The following is a 23,440-nucleotide window of genomic DNA, read 5'->3' on the forward strand; positions in this document are numbered from 1 at the left end:
TAGCGCATTGGCTACTACTACTATGATAACAACGGTACCCTCAGTACTCTGACCTCTACCCATGCTAGTCACCACCTGGCGGCAACACACTTGTCTGGACAAGAAGATCCTTCGACACAAAGGTTCAAAGATGCAGCCTTCTTGGGGTGTTACCTGCTTGCGTGCTGCCCTCTCGATGCTCACGGTTGGATGATCCGCGCCCAGTGACCACACTTTACGATCCAAGATCCGCATTGGTTATGCGCTTTTTTTGCACCACTTCTTTCCTCGACAACTTGGAGGTTGTTCTTAAGATGGGACTTACTCGAACTCGAACGATAGCTTCCACTTCTTACAAGGCCGTCGATTGAACCGTTTGGTGTTTGCACATTTGATCGTTGCATCCCGGCCCTGGCTGCTGCACGAAACGGGCATGGAAGATAAATATTTAATGCTTGCATTCTATGTTTTTGGTCTCTGTGTATGTGTGTGTATTTTTTAAGGCTCTTAATGCAACCTAGAAAAACATAACAAGCGCAAAGTCTAGTCAGCATTTCCAAACGGGGAAAAGGCATCTTATTACATATTTATCAGTAAACCGGTTGGCTTCATACTTTATGATGTATGTATTCTACTGTATCATGCTGTTCTTGCATGCCTTTGTCCATCTTAGGAACGGGCACAAATGCATTCCATTTTACGGCCAAATGGTTGTAGAAATCGTTTGAAGTATGGTTTATTACACCAACTTGTTTTAATTGTGTGTTTTATTCAAGGAGGGAAGAAAAGATAACAAAAAGTTCCTAATAAAACGTATTATAAGTTTAGTAATATTAACCTTAAAGTTTTTTAAACCAATAAAAAAACGCTATAATCAAACCTTAGGTTCAATGCTTCCTTGTCCCAATTTCCGAAAACTCTTCGCACCATGAATGATTGAAAGGGACCGTGCCCCCGGGGGCCGTGTAGCGAAATGGCGATAATTTCAAACCCCCTTCTGTCCGGCCCATTTCCTAACTGAATAAAACATTCGATTAGTTGTCATACATCAATCCTTCATATCCTTCACATCCGGACGGTGGTGCCACTATTTCACCATCTAATGCTGCTGGTTGAAGGATGCAAAAAGCTATCTCCACCCCCTCAGTGGGAAGCTGTGTGTGTGTATAGGCACAACCCAACTATTGCACCAACTATTTCCAATCGAAAATTCAATTAAATTTATTTCAAACAGTTCCGGTGTTCCGGATATGAGGCCCAGCACTATCACCCGGCGCCCAGCAGGAGTAGCGCCAACTCACGGATGGAACTCACGGATAGAATCGTCATGCAGTACGCGCCTTTCTCGCATTTCGCTCATGATCGTACCAGAACGGACAAAGCACGTAAAGCGCAACTACAATGCATCGACGGGAGATGCATAGAACCTTCCTTTTTTTGTTGTCATAGCCACGGGCATCCGTGGGATGCCAAATGAAGGGGGACACAAAAATCCAATATCCATTTGCCGTCAAACGGTGAAGCTTAGGATCGATTCAATTTTCACACGGACGCTAAGGAACGTTTCCAACCCTAACTTAGGCCCGAATTTAGTCAAGCGCTCTAATCCACTCCAAACTACTGACACTCTCTAAATCCACTCTCAGCTTGGGCGATGCATTTCGTTCCCATGCACGTTCCCTTTACCCTTACCCGGAGACTGTTGGCCCCCGTTATATAGCCAGGGCCCTTCATCTCATTGCGCTTGCTGCGAATGTAACAAACTGTTTCCGGTTTAGATGCTTTTGCCATGGACACATTCCGACGTGGGGAGATAAACTTGTCAAATGCGAAGGGCTTAAAGAGACATGTGCTCTTTCACACGAGACACTTTGGAGGACAGTAATTTTTTTTTTTTGCCCATGTGATGATGCTTCTCTGCTCAGGGTAATGTAGGGCAGGCACTTAAAGATGGTACAGTTTCTTTCAGCTAGCTCAAGAAACATCCCATGATGTTATGAAATTAAAGAATTGTAAGAAACTGTTCATGGTATAACTGTGATCAACTAACACTCTTTGTTATTTCCTTTATTTTTTCTACTTCCATCACTTTCTATTTGCACATAATTAATATTTATTTGTTATTTGTTGCGATTATTAAATCACTATTGAAGGTAATTATTTAGATTTTTTTAATTTCTATGTTTGTTTGATGTTTTCTATGTTGTTCTATGTATGTATGTTCTAATTTCTATGTTGTTCTATGTATGTATGTTTTTTTTTTTCTAATGTTTCTTTTATTTTAAATGTTTATCACATACGAATATAATTTTCTTGTCTTCTTTTATATCAGCTAGTTTCATCTACTTTCTAATGTATCACATTTAAGCGTTATTTTGTGCCACTCTTGTTTTATCATAATTGTTTTCTACTTTCGACTTCTAATATACATTCCTTTCTTTTCCATTTGTCTACTTTGAAGTAAAATTTATAATATGACGTTTTTAGTAATAATTACATTCGTTTCTATTTATTTCTTTTTTTTAATAAACTAATAATGTATTTATAGCATTTATCTCTTTTTAACCAATTTTCTTACAATTGAAACTTGTTCATCTAATTTATTCTAAGTTTATCTTTATCTGCAACAGGTCAACTACATTTTCTTATTTTCATATTTCATACTTCATGATGAAGTTTTAGAACTATTTAAACTTGTTTCATTTTGCTTTTTATTCTGCATTAAATTACTAAACATCCAATGTGTTCCAAAATTTGAAACATTGTTACAAATGGTTTCAAAAACAGCGAATAACAAAACAGATACAGTAATGAATTAAAATTTCAATCCATTCCACAACTTCAAGCGTTCAACAATGTCCGTTCGCCAACGCACGGCAAGCATTTCCCTTACATTCTTCTATCGCTTTTGGTACAGCGAACAAAAAGCACTCCGCATCAATTTAAGAACAAATCGCTCCCGGGAACTGCGATGAAATCTGACCGGCTCATTCAACGTAAAACAATTCTGTACCATTCCTACCGCCCTCCGTCACTAAGCAGTGCCGCTTCGTCATCATTACAAAACGATTCCGACCGAGCCCCCGGCAACAACCGTGCCGATGACGTTCGATCCGATGGCAGACGACTTCGACGAAAAGCACACAAACGGACAGAACCGTTCCGCCGCAGAGCAGTACGAACGCCGACACCACCGCATCCAAACCGACGATCAAATCGGTCGGGGCAATCTGGCGAACGCATTTTGGTTTCGGTTCCTGCCAAATGTGTCTCTGCCGCTGCATTAATCCCGCTTCATTCAACCGGCGTAATCTGTGAGTTTAGTCCGGCGGATTTAGTGCCCCCCGAACACACGAAGGCCATAGGACACACCGGGATAATCCATCCCGTTCCCGATGGTGGCGTGCAGAAACAAAATAACAAACAGGGAGAAAAAAAAGACACGAAACGAATGAGAGAACACACGCAGTGAACGTTGAACAAAAAAAAAACGATACAAAACGAAACCCAGAACAAACATCAACCTTCACCATCAAAGCATAAAACGTCAACGGGAAACAGTTTCCAAAAGCTGGTCACATACCAAAAAAAATGCATTTTCCATTCAGCTTGAAACAGGTGCACGATGAAAAGCGAGTGAAAAGCGACATAAAAAAAAAAACGAGACCACTATCCCTGCCGAATAAAAAAGAACCCAATTCACCACAGTCTATCGCTACTAAGGATATATCGTTCCGCGTCCAAAAAAAAAAAGAAAGAAGCTAAATCGAACGGACGATCTACCGCCACATGCTTGATGCCACACTGATGCATGAAGATGACTTTTCACACAGCCCGCACAGGCCAATGACGAAAGTCCGGTGAAGCGTTATTGAAACTATGATTGAAATCGAGCATAAAAATCGCCCTCTGTTGGGGTGTGGTATGAAATAGTGCCACGCGATCACACGGCTCACACGACATTTTGTGGCCACGGTGCTGTGTGGCTTGTGTTTAGATCGGTTTGATTTTGCATCGCATCTTTAGCGAAAGGGTAGGACAAAATGCTGTTGCTTATTTTTAAATTAATCTTCAAATTAGTAGAGTTTTTGGAAATAAATCATTAAAATTTAAGCAGAAAAATTACATTTATAAAATGTTGTACACATTTCTTGAAAACGTTTTTTTTTCTTTACCCAATTCCAAACAAAAAGGCTTCCCTTGAAGCGAAGGTATTATTGGCCGCTTATAGCTTTTCTTCTACGTATTGCAGCTATTCAAAATTTGATGCATTTACAGAATTCAACGTATTTTTTCCCATGTAAACGGGCCAGTTTTTCAAGATCATTTAATTTATTTTCATATTCTATTTTCCAATTACTACGAATTCCTAGGATCCATCGTGTTGTCCTCCCAAATTTCGTGCACAATAACTTTTTTAATAACTTAACCTTAATGAGTAATATTTGTATGAAAAATTCAAGTGAAAATTAAATAAATTGTTTGTATTTCTAAATTGGTTTTATTTCTGCAGCAAATCTTCGTCGAACTTCGTTTTGATTTTATTCCATTTTCAAGAAGGCTCCATTAGTGTCTTTTTTTTTGCTCGGTTAGAACGAACTGGCCGTATCAAGACTTGTTTTACCACGTAGCAGGATAGTCAGTTCTTGCTAAGGGGGGATGGTCCGGATGAGATTTGAAACTTTAATTTATGTATCTTTAATTTAGTATCGTACAGTAACTCTATTTGGCATTAGCATTTTTCAAAATTTTTATATGAAACATCTATTTCAGTTACATTAAAAATCATCTTTTTTCTTAACTCTTATATGAGTTAATTTTTTCCTTTTTTTTGCACAACAAAACATCCTTACTTTAATAGAAGTAAGTCTTTGTGAGGCAAGTTTTGGTTCATAGTATTATTAAACGTCCCAAAAATGTGTACCCCAACATTATTCTCAGATCAATAGAGTTACATTTGAGGTCCTAGACATTAATCCATGAAAAATCAATAACCAATTGTTTGAAGACCTTTTTGGTATAGCCCTAGGTACTCCAAGTATCAATAACTGATGATAACTCAACTGCTGAAAGATGTGGCAAGTTGTCTCAATAACTCGGTCCCAATAACTGAAATCAGGGCAGAGCGTCACTCCAGAACAGGAAAATCTAATGTCTAATGTGCGATAGTAATCTTCAAGATCGCTGCCTATAAAATCTTTTTTTTTTAATGTCTATAACTTCTGCGTTCTATCACACTAAAAGACCTTGAATTATAGGGAGTTCTAAGCAGAAAAAAAAACATAATACCTACCTAAAAAAAAGTTGAAGCAAACCCTGAATTAATTTTGAATGTTAAATAGCTAGCTTAAGATGTACTTACAAGAACAAAAATAGCTCAATTTTCTCTGTAATAACAAAACATTCAGATCACTCTTTTAAAACTTTTTCTATGTTTAAATTAAGCGGCTAAATGTGTAATTCAATTACCTGCAACCGAGGTTTTTGTATGGAACACATTAAAAAGACCATATAGAAAACGTTCTGGTACTACTAAGCAGAGAACAAAACAATTAACAAAAAAAATAATCATTTGAAGCTTTCCGAAATAATCGGGCGTATCGGGGAAATCGATCGTTCCGGAAAGGTCGCCGCGGGGTATAACTCATTTTGTAGCACAGCTATATAATAGTATTTGAACAAACAGTTATGCACTGAGTTGAAAGGCAGTTTCGTTGTGAATTGATATACCTTTTTATGTCATTTGCGTACTGAAAACAAAAAACCTGTATATTGTTCTCAAGCTACATAAATTTCAAAACTAAAATATGAAATTTAGTTCCGTGGGCTTAAGTAAAACATGTAAAAATTCGCAATTAAAACATATTTTTGCTTAATTTTGAATATCCATAAAGCTTGTAACAACATTCATGTTCTATAACATCAATAGAAATATTTAAACACAACCATAAGCAAAATGCACCCCGAATCCGCTGCTCAAAAAGTCGCGGATTTCTTTCCATGCAAATAGGAACGGTCGTCGCCGTGTATAACACTTGTTTTCAAACATATTGCGTTTGCTTCAATCTAGTAGGCGCTTTAGTTTGAATGAGTGTAATTGAGCGGTTCCGTGAGTTGCAATGAGTGTAATTGAGCGGTTCCGTGAGTTGAAATGAGTGTAAATGAGTGCACCGCGGCGACCTTTGGGGAGCGATCGATTTCCCCGATACGACCGAATGTGTTAAAGTTTTGCTAACATAATCGCTCCCAGAAAACAAAAAGGAAATAGGTACACTAAGACTTCGTCAACGTTAAATCAAGTGCATATTGTACGGGAAGTGCGTTAATATAGATGCACCAGGAGTGGCAATTTGCCACCCCCTTTGGTAAACCTTACCCGTACGTTATGACATCGCGATAAGGTGAGTTTTTCTGCACGATCGCTACCATCCACTGGGACCAGACGGGGAACATATCAATTTCACTCAGTTCGCATATTTCCCGCTCGCTGAACGTCAACCGGATGATGCGGTACGCGGCCGAAATGGCCACATGAAATGCGTAACCACCGTTCCGAACGAGCTGCAAACCGTCGGCAGCGGCCAGGAAGTGGGATTCGTTCCTACCCGTCGATGGTTCATAGTAGTCGATCCGCGTACGGTACAGTTCCAGCGAGTCAGCATCCGTCGTACGCTAAACAAATGTTCCAAACAGACACATACACACGTGTCAGTGTTTAGGGATGTTTTTTAAAGGACACATTTATTTTTTTTTGGTGAGTTCCCGCCCCATTCGAAACAAAGCAATCCTCATACACGTGCCCAAGAACGACAAATAGAAAAGGAACCTAAAACAAAAGAAAGCAGCAAATGCAAGTATCAGTATAAAGTTGGAAACAAAAAAAAAAAAGACGAACACAAGCAACACTAAATGCGAGCACTTTCGATTCGGACATACGACGCACCGTACGTAAGCCCGGTAAAAGTGAAAGAAAAACCACCAAACAAAGGTGCGAGTAAATGCTGCTGCTGTTCGGAGTTCCATTGTTTTTAGTTCGGGGGTTTTTTTTCCTCCATATCTGGAACACGTGGTAAGAGTGGCCGAAAAAAGTAGACCGGCCGCCGTGTCCATTGGGGATGGTGGATGGACGGATGTGTTTGTGCTTCCCATCTAATCTATTTGCGTACACGCTCTCCTAATCTATTTGCACTGCCACAGCTGCTTGCGTGCAATACCGTGCAATGTAGCGTGAATGGTAGTAGCGTGGTTGATGCAACTGAAAATATTTGCATTTTCTCTCTCGTTGCTTTCGAGTCTCGAGTTGTTTTTTTTATGTAGTGTCCTGCTTCTTTTTAGTCTGGATTCGTTTGTTTTTTTTAGTTGTTCTAGTCCATCATTTTATTCAGACATCTTTTTTTGTTTCAACTCCCCTTGTCGATCCTGGGAGGGGAAAACTGTAGTCCAAAAACCTGGCGGGTGGTTCATTGAAGGCGTGCAAAAAAGGCGAGCAATTGAAAACAAAGGTAGTAAAAATGTTTGCTGCTGTCTTTGTCCGTGAACCGAACCGAATTCAGCACTAAACTTTCACCCAAAATGGTGGTGGTCACACATCGTTTCTGTTTCCGCAAAAAAAAACCATTTCGGCCCAACGGACGGTACACGGATCAACCTATCGACCGGGATCGGGGTTTTTCCCCTGACCAGAAGCCACGACAAACCTTGGCCGAACATCGGAGATGGCATAAATTTCAATCAAACACTAACCACAAAGTAATCTCTGGAATAGGGAATATCCTCGATCCCGAGCGTTAGGCGGCTGTCAATCAAATTCCGCAGCGTTTTTATGCTTTTCGGTTGCTCCATTAGCAGCGTGCCGACGATGCTGGCCGAGTAGTACTGGTACATGAGGTAACCGAAGAGCAGGATGAAAAATGACGTACATCTGCCGGATGATAGGTGCGGTATCTCGGATAATCCTGTTAAATGGAACGAAAATAATACGAGAAGAAGAAAAAAAAGCGAAACATCATGGCGCTCGATCGGGCGCCCCTCCCGGTCACTGTATGGACAGTGGTGGATGTGGTGGTAAAAACTGATACAAGCTTTATGGGTTCACAATACAGCCACTAGACTTCAGTGACCATTCGCTGGCCATTGCGATATACACCACCCACCCCCACCGGAAGGGTGTGGGGTTGTTGTTTATTGAATGTGGCACCGATCGTTGCTGAGAGGAAGGAAACTGAGTGAGTGAACGTTGGGGAGAAGGCTTTTTGAAGCTATTAGCGTAAGTCAACTCGTGTTAATGGAACTGTACTTTCTTTTTCTCATTACACGATTTACTAACCCTGCGCAATGTGACTTCATTTTTTTTTTTTTTTTTGATAAAACATAAATTTGTTTCTTTACAAAATCGGAGTAAAATTTGCACATCATTTGGTCATAAATGATAAGCAAATAAAAATCATCCTATAACTTAAATGGTCCCTCAAGACCTTCGCCCCCATCTTCTGCGGACGCTTGCAGGCAAGAATCGATCCCAATGCCACATCCCGCATTCGTTAGTTACCCCATTTTGGTCTCTTACTGTTACTGTTGGCCCTGCAGCAGTATTTTCCAGGAAAGTGTTTTCTCCACTCCCCATAAAGCATCCGCGTTTTCCGTCCGGATGTGCTCCAGATGATTGATATTCGCCCGTGTCAAGAAATGTTGCTTGTCAGTTTCAGCTTCACATGCGAAACACAAAACGAACTGACAGCGCGAACAATACCCGCGAATCAAGCGGTATTGCGGCAATCGTGTCGGCATGGTTAAACTTTTCAAATCACACACACAAACGGCCCATGTGGAGAAGATAAAGAGGGGGGTGGAGGACGAAGGCTAATGTGAGTTTATCTTTATTTTCGAAACTTCTTATTCGCTTCCTTTTCCAAACCCGGGCAGCGCATGGTGTACAATAATAACCCGGAATCAATCATTGCGATTGAGGTTTTTAGTTTGATAAGTTGCATTGCAGTTACTGGCTCTTGACGCATTTGATATTTTTGGACATTTAGTTAATGGGTGCTTAAATGCTATTAACTTTTGTATGGATGTTTGATTTGTAACAAATTGCTCTTCAACAACTGCTATCAATTAGATCAAAGGTGATTTTTACAGTGAGCTTGATGTTTTAAACTTTTCTACACAAATTACCAAAATAAAACACTGCAAGAAGTATTATTTTCTGTACAAAAAAAATGGTGAAAAAAAACATATAAATATTTTAAAAACTCCTTGTGGAACTCCTAATGGAAAAACTATGCGGATATCTTTATCTAACTTCTTAAAGAGAAGAATCTTTAAAACAGAAGAATGGTTGTTAATTCTAAAAAAATCTCATCTCGTGAACCATTCTTTAAAAAAACTATTTTTTTTTGCCATTCTCCTAAGGCCTTACCCTTTTTTTGAGTAATTTAGTCAATATTCAAAAGCTTAATTTAGTCAAAATTTACAAATTGACGTATTTTAATGCGAATTTGTTGCAATAAGTTTCTTTTCACTTAAATAATGCTTTAAATAAAAAAAGAATAAAAAATTATAAAAAAATTAAAAAAAAGTTCTAAAAATTTGAAAATTCCCTAAGGCTTGGCTTTTTTTGAGAAATTTAGCAAAAATTTATAAATTGATTTATTTTAATGCAAATTTGTTCTTTTTCTTTTTCTTTGTTTCTGTGAGGTACTCCTCCGGTACGACAGAGGAATCCAGCTTCCTGGGCCTTCCTCCGTTACTCCGCAAGTTTGAGCGTATATAGAGCAGCAAATTTGTTGAAATAAGATTTTTTTTTCACTCAAATAATGCTGTAAATAAAAAAAGAATATAAAATAAAAAAAATAAAAAATATTCTATTCATTTGAAAATTTCTTAAGGTTATAGCCTTAGCTTTTTTTGAGTAATTTAGCAAAATTTTATAAATTGTTGCGAATTTTAATAAAAAATAAATTTTAATGCGAATTTATTGAAAAGAGTTTCTTTTCACTCAAATAATGTTTTAATGCTAAAATTAATAAAAAAAAATTAAAAAATCTTTAAATTTGACAATCTCCTAAGGCTATAGCCTTAACTTTTTTCTGGAAAATTTAGCAAAATGTTATGAATTGATGTATTTAATTGCGAATTTGTTGAAATAAGTTTCTTTTCACTCAAATAATGCTTTAAATAATAAAAAAAAACAAAAAATAAAAAAAAAATATAAATTTGAAAATCTCCTATACATAGCTGTAAGGCTATAGCCTTAGCGTTGTTTGTTTTATTTTGCTCGGTTAACTCTTGTAATACTAAAAACTCTTGTAATACTAAAATTTAAAAAAAAATTGATAAAATAGGTAAAATAATCAATTAAAGGAAGGATAAATTCGTATGAAAAATATTAATTAAAACACGTGAAATGAAGTTTAGAAGAAAGGTAACTACAGAAAAATGAAAAGAAAATGGAAAATAAATAAATTGTTGAAAACCGACGAATTAAAAATGCGAGATATAAAACCATTTTAAAATAACTGTATAAAATATTAATGAACAGATTCAAAACCATAGTTAAAGATTTAATAATTACAGCTGTATCAAAACAACAGTTTAGAACCAATAGAACTTTTCAAAACCCACTGATCAAACAACGATGGTAAACTAAAAACATTGTCAACCCCCAAAGTAAGCTTCCTCTTGGAGTATTACAAAAATATAACAAACAAAAACCGCTTAACAAAATTTACATTAACTTGACACTATGTCAACAATCCACATCAAATCACTTCCTATCCGTGATTTTGCCATTTTGGTAATGAACATCACACCATAACAGCTACTTTTTCGCAAAAACTTCTGCTACAAAATGCAAATGGGCAGGCAATAGATGCAATGTATGTTTTCACACAAACACACACACACGAAAAAAAAAACCCAAAAACCCATTGGAAGTTAACACAATGCGTGGCGCAACGAGCTTGTTGTTGTGTATGCAAATCCGTTGCATCGCTTCCAGCTATATATGTATAGCTCACGCTAACAAACCGAAAACTTTTTGTAACCAAAAAAGTCCTCCCCACAAACACACACACACAAAAAGGGATAAGATAGGGAAGCAAAAAAAAATCCATTTGCTAAGTTACCTTGTTGACACACGCCTCCGAGAAAGAGTAAAATGCTTTTCGATACCTTTTCCGCTTTATAATTGCATTTGGCGCCATCGTTTCCGTCTCCCGGATGGGATCGATGCGTCGACGATATGTTTGCTGGGACGGTCTTGTTATGGCAATTGTGTACCGTGGATCCCACGGCAGCACCAGCAGCAGCAGCACAAGGAACGAGCTGACGACAATCCACCGGATATAGCCAGTGGCATATTTTCCATCGCCGTCGAGATGAACCGGCACCATTCGTGGCACTGTGTTAGGGATACCGAAAATAGTGAAACCATAAGCAAGGAAGCTGACTGTTATTCGACATGTGCACTGCTGAAATGGAAACAGGACAAGGACAATATGTAGAACGACAAAATAGAGTCGAGCAGGAGTAGAAGAGGAAAAAAAAACCGGGGCACAGGAGAACACACGCTACAACCATTTTGATCATCGTTAGTTTTCTTCGGCGATGATGGGGGGGCAACGGGCCCATTAAAAAGATGCATCAGTTCGATACGACAAACTTTGCATTTGCTGATTGAAATGAAAAATGTTACTTGTAATAATGATTTTCTTCCGGTGAACGGGCAATACCAATTCTGAACCCATCCAGCCCTAGCAGAACCTTCAGTAAAGAAGGGAAGAAAAATAACCCGGTCATAAGGCTGCAAAGTTGTCACATTGTTCCATCCGGTTTTATCCGATGCCATGTGTCTGCTGCAAACTGCATTGCATCGGCACACAAAAAGATGCATCTCATTCCACTAATGATGTAGTTCCAAAAAATGGTGCAACCGATCGAGCATCTGAGCACCTGAGCAGAAGCGGTGAGATACGGAACGACGACGACGACGATCAATGCTTTTGTGAAGGATGTTGGTATGTTATCAAAAGACCAAGCCCAACAATTGATGAGCATTGCATTTGAAGATACTCCAAACCCAAACACACACACACACAACCAGAACTCTCTATTGGTGATTAGGAGAAAATATTGTAACGTGGAATGTCCGGACTCCGGACCCATTAGATGATTGCGTTAAAAGCTTTATGTGGCATTTGAGGAGTTTTTCTATTTTTTGTAATTAGTTTAATGTATATTTACAAGTTTTTTTAAATGATTTTAAATCATTACTTTAATTTTGCCATTACTTTAAAGGTGCCAAAGTTAAAAACCAAAATTTACACGTAATGTTGTAGATGAATCTGATTCAGAATGAATGACTCTGAATCTCTATTCGCAAGATTCATGAATCCTCATTGATTTGGCACTTGTAGAGCGACGCCGGTCTCTACAAGACAGGATTTGGTATTGTTTCCCAGGCAGACCGTAATCTCCCGTGTACCCAGAGTTGGGTAAATCAATTCATGCCCCATCAGGAAGGCATTCCGTTTGGAACGTGACGCAGAGGAGCACAGCGAGCACAGCTGGAGGAGATCGGATGCAGCTTTGGATGAGAGATAATGGAGCCCTAAACCACGTTTCCTGGAAGCGGATTGGACACCTGGCCAAGAAGATGAAGTACAAGAAGCTGGATAGCCGAGAGTTCGGTCAGGATTGGGACTTGACATAGGTCAAATCATAAATACCGAAAATCTACATTACCGAATCATTTAATCTTCATTTCACAGGTCATAGGAAATAGGTCTTATTTCATCTTTATAATAATAAAAAATTGTCTAAGGAAAAATGATTCTAATAACTGTTCCTTGAAGATTCATATGAATGACAAAAGATCAAGAATCATGAAAAAAAAAGATCAAGATTAAAGATTTTCCTCAACACATTTTAGTTGAACTCGAAGAGAATCCAGGAAAAAGGCTCCAACTTTGACAGTTTCACTCCAAAAAAAAGGATAAAGCTTTTGGTCTTTGTCTTGAAAAATTCTACGTGTAATGGTATTTATTGAATGTGTAATCCCATCACAGCAGAATGCAGTGCATGGCTGCAAAACCCCTCATTCCATACCATCGCCTTTGTGCTTTCGTGTGATCTCCAAAAGCAAGAATCTGAACGACAACGCCTCTCATCAACACACAATAACAACCATGTATCCGTTGAGCATCCTTACCGTATGCCAGACACCACATTCGATGCACCTTCAAATCGCTGCACATCATCGTCATCATCATCATCAGCAGCAGCAGTACCGTTGTAACTGATGCCTGTCGTTTCTCGGTGCCAATAGTTACGCCACATCGGTGACAGCTTAGGCGGGCTTAAAAGCGTCCCATCCAGGCACGTTTCCGGTGACACGTTTCTTCCCGCGAGGCTTACCCGGCCGGTACCGGTCGGCGAGATGATTGTCGTAGCTTTTCTCAATATTGTTCTGTGTGGCGGCGCGTTTGCGAAAGCATCGACATTATTGCTACGAAGCGAGCTGCATGTTGCATCGTTTGATGTTGTCTTCCTTGTCGTACCGGGAACGGACGGGAAGCTTCCCTTAGCCACTGGTGGAGAAAAGTGACAGCCGGATTAATAAATGGTTGCAATTTAAAGGTGCATTGTATATGAGCTTTTCGTTGCTTCCTATAACATTGTGTTTCATTTTAATATACTTTTTTGCACATCCACGCTCAATTTGTTTCCGCACCGAAGCATTTAGTAATGGATGTCGATCGATTGGTTGAACCATTTTCGGGAGTTTAACCTAATTATTTTCTTGCATTCCTTTCTCTTGTGTAGGAATTTATTTATTTATTTAATATTAAGATCACCCTAACCATGCTTTAGTATTCTTTTGTAACCTTGTAATTAGGCTCCTACAAACGATAGAAATGGATGATAGTGGCGTTACAGCAGTAATGTCCTTTTATACTTATAATTATTTTAAAATTTGTTCAATAAAATTCACTGAGTTTTAAAACAAGTCGAATATTACATTTTTGAACTTCTAGAGATCACTGCCATTTCCTTTTTTTTAATATTTTAAGTGTAAGTTTTATTTTTTTTTACGGAATACACCTAAATATATATCATTTTTTAACTATGTATATTCTACAATACTATTCCTATTATTCCTATAAAGCAAGGAATTTCTGGTTGCAATGGCTGAATGTTTTTTCTTCTTATTCTTATTCTTATTGAAAAATATGCATATTTCTATGCAAGCTTTCACAGCCATTGATCTTTCCTTAGTGGAACTTTATATTTGTAATTAAAAAAAATTAAATTTAAAATTTTCTATTCTCATCATCAAAGCTTATTGATCTTAGCTCAAAAACACAAATCAAACCGATCTTTCTTCTCTAGCAAAAAACGCTTATCATACATTGAAGATACTAACCTGCATCTTCCACGAAGAAGCTGCAGCACAAAACGATCGCCAAAAATGTACCACAGCCCACCATCAAGTACCAAACGATTATTTCGAACGGAAGCAAAAACGGATTCTTTACCGCATCATTCCGCGGCGGATGGCGAAAGATGAAGCAGGGTCTGCAACAATGTTTGTCCCCCGCAAAAACGTAGAAAGCAAGTGAGGGAGAAGATAGGGAAAATTACTCGCAAAAAAACCCTCCCAACTTACCGCTCAATGAAGGTGCGAGTAGTGTAGCTGACGACGCGATGCCGTTCCTGCCGGAAGTACATAGGTGAACCGCCGAGATCGACCTCCCGGCGGGACAAAGCTCCGATCATACCATCGAACTTACCGTTCCGCAAATATCCCCAACTTTTGGTACGCCGGTTGACGAACCTGCACCAAACGAACGGAAGAAGTCCAGCACCCGGGCGAAGCACAAGTTTGATGACTTTAGTACGGAAGTTTGCAATAATTCCCTACCCTCCAAGCATGGACGGTGGGTGAAAAGTTGCAGTGTGCGAACAAAAAAAAAGCGGAGGTCACCACACCCCAAACTGTCAAACTTCGCTTCGACTCTTGACGCCGAGCGCCACTTTATCAGAGGGCTGGACATCGTCAGCCGTATGCTCGCTCGCTTAACCTAAACCCACTTCATCGGCAAACATCATCATCGAACATATCTGGTCTGGCGCTAGGCGTCATAATAATCATCAATCATGTGTGAAAAGTTAAACCACAAGAGCGCAGCGTCCAAGCTCAACAATCTCACCCCCGTCCTTCCTGCTCCCTTTCTGTACCGGGTTCTTTCCCAACCCTCCCTTAATGAATCGAACTTTAGCCTTCCGTAACAATAGCAAGAACTTACGTAAAGTTGTAGAAATCCTTCAGCATGCTCATCAGCCCATAGTTGTAGCGATGGACGGAATCAAGATGGGTGTTCTGTGGCTTCGTAAGGTACAGCTCGAACGGTTGGTGTGGTTTCTGTGTCACCACGGTCATTATCTTCAGCTTCAGACCGTCCATGTTCCGTCGGCGGACCACGGTCGTTTCGCGCCGTGCTATCAGCAACCCGTCGACCGTAGTATATCTGCCCAGCGGTTCTATTTTCAATTTACCGCCACTGATGAAACCAGGATTCCTTGGGCAAAAATAAAAGGAGAAGCAAAAACAGAAACCGCACATCACAAAGCACGTTCCAACGGATATGAAAATATGCTTAGGTTATGCTACTATAACTAAGCAATTGTTATATTACCTCGTGACATAAGCAAAAGATGCACACACGTTTTACAAAGAGTGCTGAAGCGAAGAGTAACTTAAGACTTAATCAACTAGGTATAGGCAAAAAAAACATAATTTATTTTCCCATCTTTTATCAAGTAACTAAATAGTATTTTTATTGCAAAATAATGTAGCATAATAAAAATGTTGCAACCCAATTAAATGAAACATAGTATAATGCACTACGTTACACAAATATACGAACATCGCTTTTTTTTAGTATAAAAAATTACTTGAGGAGATAGATGAACTATGACTATGTACATATATTATAAAGCAAATATTAAACTACACAAAATTTTCCCATTTTGCATTTACATTCGTGACGTCATCTTACATCTTCAAATCTTTTCAAAAAATACATTTACAATACCCGGGAAGCGGATATGTCGTAGAGAAATCCAAATCAAAATTCAATCCTTTAGAAAAGAAAAACAATCTCAATTTAAATCTATAAATCTGTTTACAATGTAATGTTGATCTAACTTCTCAAATTTTAGTTTTTATTATTATTAATTTTTTTTTGTAAAAGCAGATGTTTGTTTCACCATCCACCCATCCACTTGAAATACTTATTTAAAACAAAAAAAATACGTAAAACAAAAAAAACCCATAAAAATGCAACTAGCGAATGGTGTAGTTACCATCAATAAATCATTGAAGAAATTTAGATAATTTAAACAGTGTTCTAATTAACAAACTTAAATCCTTTGTATCTCTTCACCAACCCGTGTGCCATTTGTCGCCCTACCCTCATCAACGTTTCCGTAGTGTAGCGGTTATCACGTCTGCTTCACACGCAGAAGGTCCCCGGTTCGAGCCCGGGCGGAAACACGCGAAATATTTTTTTGTTATCACCCTCCAATTCACCACTAATCCCAAAGCACAATAGACCATTTTTTTTCTGTTCTAAAATGTTAATTTGCACACATTGATAAAGGCAACGAGGCACGTGAAAAACCAAAGATTATGATGCAGTGTGTGCGTGTGTGTGTGTGCATACGCGTGGAAGAAACAAGCAAAGGTGCTAACCGATAAAGGCAGGCGTGACGTGGGATGCCATCCATTTTGAACCAGTCCGTCCAAAACAGGAACGTATACGTGTGCAACGTCAAACAATGGAAACGGATGATTACCAGAGATCATAGAGTGTGAATCCCCGATAGGATGTATCCGTGGGGCGGGCAACGGTTATTTCTGCATTGATGCTAACGTTCATTGTTGCAAGCAATCCGAAGGTATCGTCGCCCTTGGCATTCGCCCGTCTGTTGACGCTAGCTGTCCGGGCACGGTCATTCTCGGTTCCGTTGGCGAAGGATTGAAGCATTGAGCTGTCCGTTCGGTCGTACAGTACACTATTCTTGACCATAGTCTCGGTAGTTGGGGAACGGGCACTACCTGCGGCCATCTCGCTTTTGCCATCCACGATGCTATTGTAATTTTTATCAATTATCAGCCAATGGAATGATGCATTGAAGAGTTCATATTTCGAAGCCTGCAGCAAGAAGGGCACAACATTAGCAAAAAGGATTCATTTTTAGCATGTTTAAAGTTACCAGATAAATCATTTCTTCGAATATTAAAAACAGAACAGAAATATGGATCAATTTCGATTAGTTTAAAAGCATAAAAGGAGCTGGGATGGAAATTTGACCCTTTCCAATAGTGGTCAAACCATTTTGCACACGTGTGTTTGCCACACAGCCACGTTGCTCATGGTACAATTGTAACGTCCACTTAGTGCAACGGTAACACACATTAACTTCCCCAACGTTAAGCCATACTTCGATGATAGCTGCAAGCACTATTACCGGACCAGCGCTACTCTTTGGCCTTTATCGTAAGAATAAATACACCGGATCGTTTTCCACATTGACCAAAGCATGTGGCGCACATGTTACTCATAGCCGGCGAAATGATACGTTGCGTAGAACCATTACTGTGTGGGGGGGGCGAAGGATGCGAAACAAAAAAAACCAAGCTGCTCTCACCTGTTCCAGGACAATCGGTGCGTTTGCACAGGCCATATCGAGCAGCACAAATTGATGAAATTCGAGCGACCGTCGAAGTGTGCTCGAAAACCGCTCGTGCTCATCCGCCGCTCGGGATGACGAGTGCGACCGTTCGATAGACACCGGCCAGATCCGTACACCGATGGTGGCCAATTGCGATAAAACCTTGTAAATGAGCAATAACTTCTGATCACACCCGAAAACGATGCCCTGCTTTAAGCCTTTATGGTCACGTATAAAGCGAAACACAAATGTAGCAACTGTTTCACTGGAATCGCTGTCCTTAACAGAAGTGCCGTATGCCAATCCTACCACTATTGCCGGTAGGATTACCACTACAAAGCCCCACGGTATCACACGGTTACCCTTCCAATACATTCTACCTTGGTGGCACAGAATCACACAAACGCCCAGCAGCGTGTGCGATTGGGCTTCAATTTATATCCGAACGCCTAACGGGGAAATGTGAGCCAAATTATTCCATCACCAGTCAACTCGTAATCGTTCGACACATCGTGCATGAATGATGAGAATTTCTGCCAGCGATAATAATGCCTAAAAAACCAAACCACCGCTAGTGGATGAAATGGGACGGTTTGAATTAACAATTGCTTGGCAGCCATATTTGTGGCATCACAAAATTGATTGTCCTCGGGCAAGCTTTTTGATGGCATCGTGGCCATGTTAGGATGGCCATTGATATGTATAAATATATAATTTACGTTTTACCGTACGGAAATAAGCTTGTCCTGGGAGCGACACTCATTGACAGTGTAATCATTCATTTGGGAAATAATGCTGTTTTCGGCTCGTTGTCAAGTACTGAAAGCGAGCTATTACTACAGGATAATAAATCATTTCATACTTAATAAGTCTTAATAACTTTACGGGGTTTCTTTAATATTTTTTTCCCATTGTGATATTATTATCGGCATTCTACTAATCTTAAGGAAAGAGAAGAAAAAACTCAACATACTAAACGGGGGGAACAATTAAAATTTTACATTGAATAATATTTTTATTTACGTTAATATCATTTCGGTTTATTAGACGATTTTCTGCCCTAGCGTTAAATCAGATTCATTCGTGGCGGGGGGCGGGGCAGGGAGGGCTTTTCAACCGAGACCAACATTGAAGCGAAATGTTTGTCAAACTGCGTACCTCCTCCACAATAACATGACGCACATGGCCGAAACGCACATGGCACATACCTTACACGCGAGCATAAACCAACTCTTGTGTACCCGCGAACGTTGTGTTAATATAGTACTGTACTGTATTTACGTGTGAACTTGTTGTGAACCAATTGTTCACGTGCAAAACAAACCAAAGATAAACTATAAACTATAACCATTTGCCAACACACCTTTATTCGTTTTCGTAACGACCTCCTGTGTGTATTGTCCTTAGAACGAAATATTGTATAGAAACCGGGAAGAGATTGGAGGGAAAGAGAAAGCAAAATGGCAGCGTGGTGTAACAGAACGAAATCGAATAAACGACAGAGTAGTAACGAAGGGTTTTAGTACATACATACGATTACGCGTTAATTGTTAACCACAATCCTAAAGTTTTCATAATACATGCACACACACACACACATAATTGATGTGAGAATCCGAAGTGCATCGATGAAGGCTTGTAATAAGCACACTCGACGTTTAGTATTATTTTTTTGTGTGTCTGTTTCAAGACTTTATCGCGCCTTATCTATAAACCACCGCTGTTAGAACCCATTCCATTTTGTTTGTTTGTTTTGTTTTCCTATTTGCCCTAAAGTTTTGCTAAACGTCTGCAAATCAACCACAACGATTCGTGATGCACTTAGTACGTACGTGGTGGTGGTAGTAGTAGTAGTGGGTAGTGTAGAGTAGCTCAAGTTTCAAGAACACAAGAGGACACCGATCGAGTCTCTTTAGAAGCATATTGGATTTGGAATCGTTAAGCACACACACACACACATACGACGTAATAGTCTCTCTTCCCCATTCTGCTTTTCATTTTTCGAAACACGAATCTTCCACCATAACTCTCGATGTATATCATTTTGGGGGGGGTACACTGGATAGATGATGTGTACGGGGATTTGGGGTCCCACACCAGTGTTTTTTTTTTCTTTTCTTTATCGCCTATGCCGTCCCAGATAGGCTTTACAGTGAGGACACGTATGATGTACATCCATACATTCGTCAATGCAGCACGGTATTAGGCAGCATCCCAACCAGCATCTAAAATAACAAATAAAGACATATTACTCATTATTATCTTGCATCTTCATTAGAGTACATAAAGCTTGCAGCTTCTATACTAAAAGTTTTAATGAAAAAAAAATAAAGCTAACCGTTACCGTACCTATTAACTGAATCTACTCTCACATTCAATAAAATGGCTTGCGGATTTTATAAACATAATTTGAAAAATTTAGGAAGAAAAACGAATATTTGCTCTCATTTGTGTTTGAAGGTAATATACCTATTTATACTCTTTCTTCTTGGCATAACGATCCTTCAGGTCATGCCGTTGTTGGCTTACTAAACTTATTTTTACCACGTAGCTGGATAGGCAGTCCTTGCTACGGGGAGATGGTCCAGATGGGATTTGATAGCCGCTCCTGTTACATTTTTCACATAAGCGACCGGGCCGCCGCCCCACCGTTTTAGAACATTTGGAACACAAATTTCATTGTTTTCCAAAAGTACCTTCTCTTTATCAACAGCATTTTGCTCCTAAATGCTTCTCTTTTCTTGATTACCTTTCGTTGCCTTTATATTGGGGGTGGCTTGCAAGGCCTCTCCCCCAACCCCATGTCTCGTCGGAGGGCCTACGCATCCTAGCTGTTTAAAGTCCCGTAGGGTGCCAGGACAGAAGGGACATCCAGCCGCCCCTAACATGGAGAACAGACGCTGGCTGTCCCCCTCCGCTTAATTTAGCCATATACCCCATCTTCCCAAGGGGTTGGGTTTCCCCGTATACCCAAGCTCAGATATTTGGAGAGATATGTTACCATTCTGTACGACGGGGACGTATTGAGTCGGAGTAGGGAATGGAGTGCCTATATTATCCTTCTAGAGGCTTCGCATCCATACCCATATCAGTGCGGTATGGCTACATACACTGACAACAGAACGATAAATGCTTCTAAAAACATCCAATAATCCTTTTGTTATCGTGGCGCAAATCATGCATTCAAATGATACTCGATCACCGCTGATCGCAATGTAAAAAACGTTTAGTAATGATGAAATTTCCTCGACTAGTTGCCTGTTTACTATCTACACGAAGTAAGCTAAACATCCTATCTGCAAAGAAACCTATCATTTGCATTTACGCATAATATCAGCACCTACCCAAACAGTGCGATCAGGAAACCGGACACGTAAGCGATCATTCCCGGCGATGTTGTCGTTTTGGTGTTGACTTCTGAATGGCAACTGGGACATATCATGTGTGTCGATTGTGGTCCGATCGGTACGACCGTCGTCACAATCTGTGCCCCGGTCAGTACCGGTTGCTGCGGTGTAAACGGGCTGGACGGTGGTACACCTCCGACAGCCTGCGCATAGCTCGGTGGTGCCGATGGTGGTGGCACAAACCCGTACGGTGGCGGTCCATCTTTAGTCATCTGGCGAAGGAAAGATCAGCAGAAAAGGAAGCATTAGATTAGTGCTGGTAGTATTAATTCAAGCTAATTGAATCACGTTGCATGTGCGTCATTTTACGTCGAATTTCGCAAGCAGCCTATCATGAATCATCGGCATTTCCCGACACTGTGGATCTAAAGTGGACCCAAAATATACGACTATTGTTCACCAGGGACGAAAGGAAGCTTGATATTCGTGGATGAAACATGCGACACTTAATTTGTCGCTCGCAAAACATGCAACCCTCGAAAGAGCATTTATTCAAGGTAGTGTTAGCACCCAAGTCACGCTTGGTGTGCACGTTTTTTTGTTTTGTTTTCTTTGTGCGTCAATTTTACCCTGCTTTTTGTGAAGCAAACGTTATTCTTATGATAATTATCAACACGTTTTGGGACGCTTTTAAATGCGCTGGACCTAGGCACTTCAGCAGTGATTGATATTTGTAAAATGAATCTAATCTGTTACACATTTTAATCCATAATCCATTTGTAAGGAAAGAACTGAAATATACAAAGAATATGAAACAGTTATTGAACGCTAAAATGAACTGTGCAAAACAAACTTAATGCAAGGCAATGAAAACAACGCGTGGAAGATAACGTTCGCTAGAATTCCATTCGGCAGATAAGGAACTGATGCAATGGCATACAAAATAACGAAACTCAAGATCGCTTTCGTACGCCGGACTCTTGCTTTTCACTGCAAGGGAAATTTCCTTCTTGTGTGTAAATTATCAACAAAATTTCGACACAACTCCCACACGCACACACACACACACACACGCACGTACAAGGCCATTCGACCAAATCACACCCGAAGGTCTTTCGCTCGCAACGAATAGAACTTTGCAGAACTTCCCTTTCGGAACACTCCGCGTCTTTGGGTCCCTGGCTCTTTACAACCAAAACCAACCAACTCACCCAGGGTCGTTCGGTACGGTACTCCTTCACCCGATCGGGAGTTCAATAATTAGCGTTTTGCCTTTGCACATATTTTTACACCACGCGTGCTTGTTGTTTTATTCAATAAGCACAGGTGAGCTTGACATGGCCCACACAGTGCAGAGCGTAATACAAACACGGTCAACAACGGATCGCAAAAAAAAAGAAAAGAACATAACCCTGATACTCTCGCTTCCCGACGCCATGGTTTACTTTGACTGGTTGACGTAATTCGCACCCGTACTGATTCCCACACTGTTCTGAACCGTGTACCGCGCGTTTCGCCCTGCTCAAGCTGCTTAGACGCAGACAAATGGGGCGCACATCTTCATCAGCGCTTATCAAACTTAATCCGCTGCTCAACCCTTTGTTGCTTGATCAATTGGGCAAGATTGGCAAAGCCATAGTTTGCACACGCCAACTAGAATCCATCCATTCGTGGGTGACAACGATGCCTATTACCTTTTTGTAATTAAATCGTCCTAGCGTAACGTTCCGCAAGTTTGATGCTCGGGGTGGTGCTTCCTTTGATGCTTTCTCGACACCGTTTCACCGTCCAGTGGAATGTTATTGGCGAATTGATTCAATCGATGGTGCGGATCTGGGCAATTTTGCCCCCTTATTCGGAACCTGTCTTGAGCGAAGAACGCCTCGGCGCTAGTAAAAACACTCGAGAGCTAGAGGCAGTAAAAACGTTGCACGCACTCTTTTCAACGCTTCTTCACTGCTTGTGTATATGACTTCATAGCTTGTATTTTTAGCGCTATGTTTCGCGATTTTTTTTTTTAATTTGTTCCGTTCTTCACCTCTTCTTGGTTGAAATTGCGTTGTAAACAGGTCCGGGTGATGGAAGATAGAAGAGGAAGAAGGTTTCCTTGTTAGGAAAACTGTCAAAAAGGTGCAATGTGGGTATCGTTCGGTCAGGTTATTTAAATTTTATAAAAACAAAGTGCATTTTAACTCAATTAGTAGATGTTGGTAAGTATTTTTTTAAATTGTTTTTAGCCCAAATTTCAACAATTCAAATTATTCAACCCATCCAAGCAAAAGTGTCACAGTATATCTTCAAACAAATTACCATAGTTTAACTAAATCTTCACACGGCATTTCGGTTGTTTTAGGGCTTTTTTATGCTTCATTACA

The 23,440-nt window shown here is 39.9% G+C and overlaps 2 protein-coding genes and 1 non-coding gene across 4 annotated transcripts; 1 reads left to right on the forward strand and 2 right to left on the reverse strand.

Moving 5' to 3' along the window:
* Nucleotides 1-904: 904 nt before the first annotated feature.
* Nucleotides 905-18,609, reverse strand: LOC125767125 (ionotropic receptor 75a-like). The gene is made up of 10 exons (XM_049433386.1): nucleotides 17,612-18,609; nucleotides 16,840-17,223; nucleotides 15,288-15,560; nucleotides 14,648-14,815; nucleotides 14,405-14,556; nucleotides 13,190-13,568; nucleotides 11,106-11,380; nucleotides 7,723-7,934; nucleotides 6,356-6,651; nucleotides 905-3,291 (listed from the first exon to the last, which is right to left on the reverse strand). The coding sequence occupies exons 1-10, from the start codon at nucleotides 18,091-18,093 to the stop codon at nucleotides 2,967-2,969; spliced, it is 2,946 nt and encodes a 981-aa protein (XP_049289343.1). The 5' UTR covers nucleotides 18,094-18,609; the 3' UTR covers nucleotides 905-2,966.
* Trnav-cac (transfer RNA valine (anticodon CAC)) lies at nucleotides 16,465-16,537 on the forward strand. Its single transcript has one exon. It is a non-coding gene; the product is annotated as a tRNA-Val (tRNA).
* A 98-nt stretch (nucleotides 18,610-18,707) lies between the features above and the next one.
* Nucleotides 18,708-23,167, reverse strand: LOC125771037 (LITAF domain-containing protein). 2 transcript variants are annotated; one of them, XM_049441221.1, is made up of 3 exons: nucleotides 22,760-23,167; nucleotides 21,063-21,337; nucleotides 18,708-19,943 (listed from the first exon to the last, which is right to left on the reverse strand). In XM_049441221.1, exons 2-3 carry the CDS (start codon nucleotides 21,335-21,337, stop codon nucleotides 19,838-19,840), a joined length of 381 nt encoding a protein of 126 aa, XP_049297178.1. In that variant the 5' UTR covers nucleotides 22,760-23,167; the 3' UTR covers nucleotides 18,708-19,837. The 2 variants fall into 2 exon arrangements, with proteins under 2 accessions (XP_049297178.1, XP_049297180.1); XM_049441223.1 differs by lacking the exon at nucleotides 22,760-23,167 and adding an exon at nucleotides 22,277-22,512.
* Nucleotides 23,168-23,440: the final 273 nt, after the last annotated feature.

This window comes from Anopheles funestus, chromosome 3RL (genome assembly GCF_943734845.2).
Source record: "Anopheles funestus chromosome 3RL, idAnoFuneDA-416_04, whole genome shotgun sequence".
Classification (NCBI taxonomy): Eukaryota; Metazoa; Arthropoda; class Insecta; order Diptera; family Culicidae; genus Anopheles; species Anopheles funestus.

Coding starts and splice junctions, on each gene's coding strand:
- LOC125767125 (XM_049433386.1), bottom strand. CDS start 18,093: ATGTATTGGAAGGGTAACCGTGTGATACCGTGGGGCTTTGTAGTGGTA. Junction 15,561..16,839: donor TTCACACTCTATGATCTCTG/GTAATCATCCGT, acceptor TTTTTGCCCAAG/GAATCCTGGTTTCATCAGTG. Junction 11,381..13,189: donor AATGTGGTGTCTGGCATACG/GTAAGGATGCTC, acceptor TCCCTAACACAG/TGCCACGAATGGTGCCGGTT.
- LOC125771037 (XM_049441221.1), bottom strand. CDS start 21,337: ATGACTAAAGATGGACCGCCACCGTACGGGTTTGTGCCACCACCATCG. Junction 19,944..21,062: donor TTCCTGATCGCACTGTTTGG/GTAGGTGCTGAT, acceptor TTGTTATTTTAG/ATGCTGGTTGGGATGCTGCC.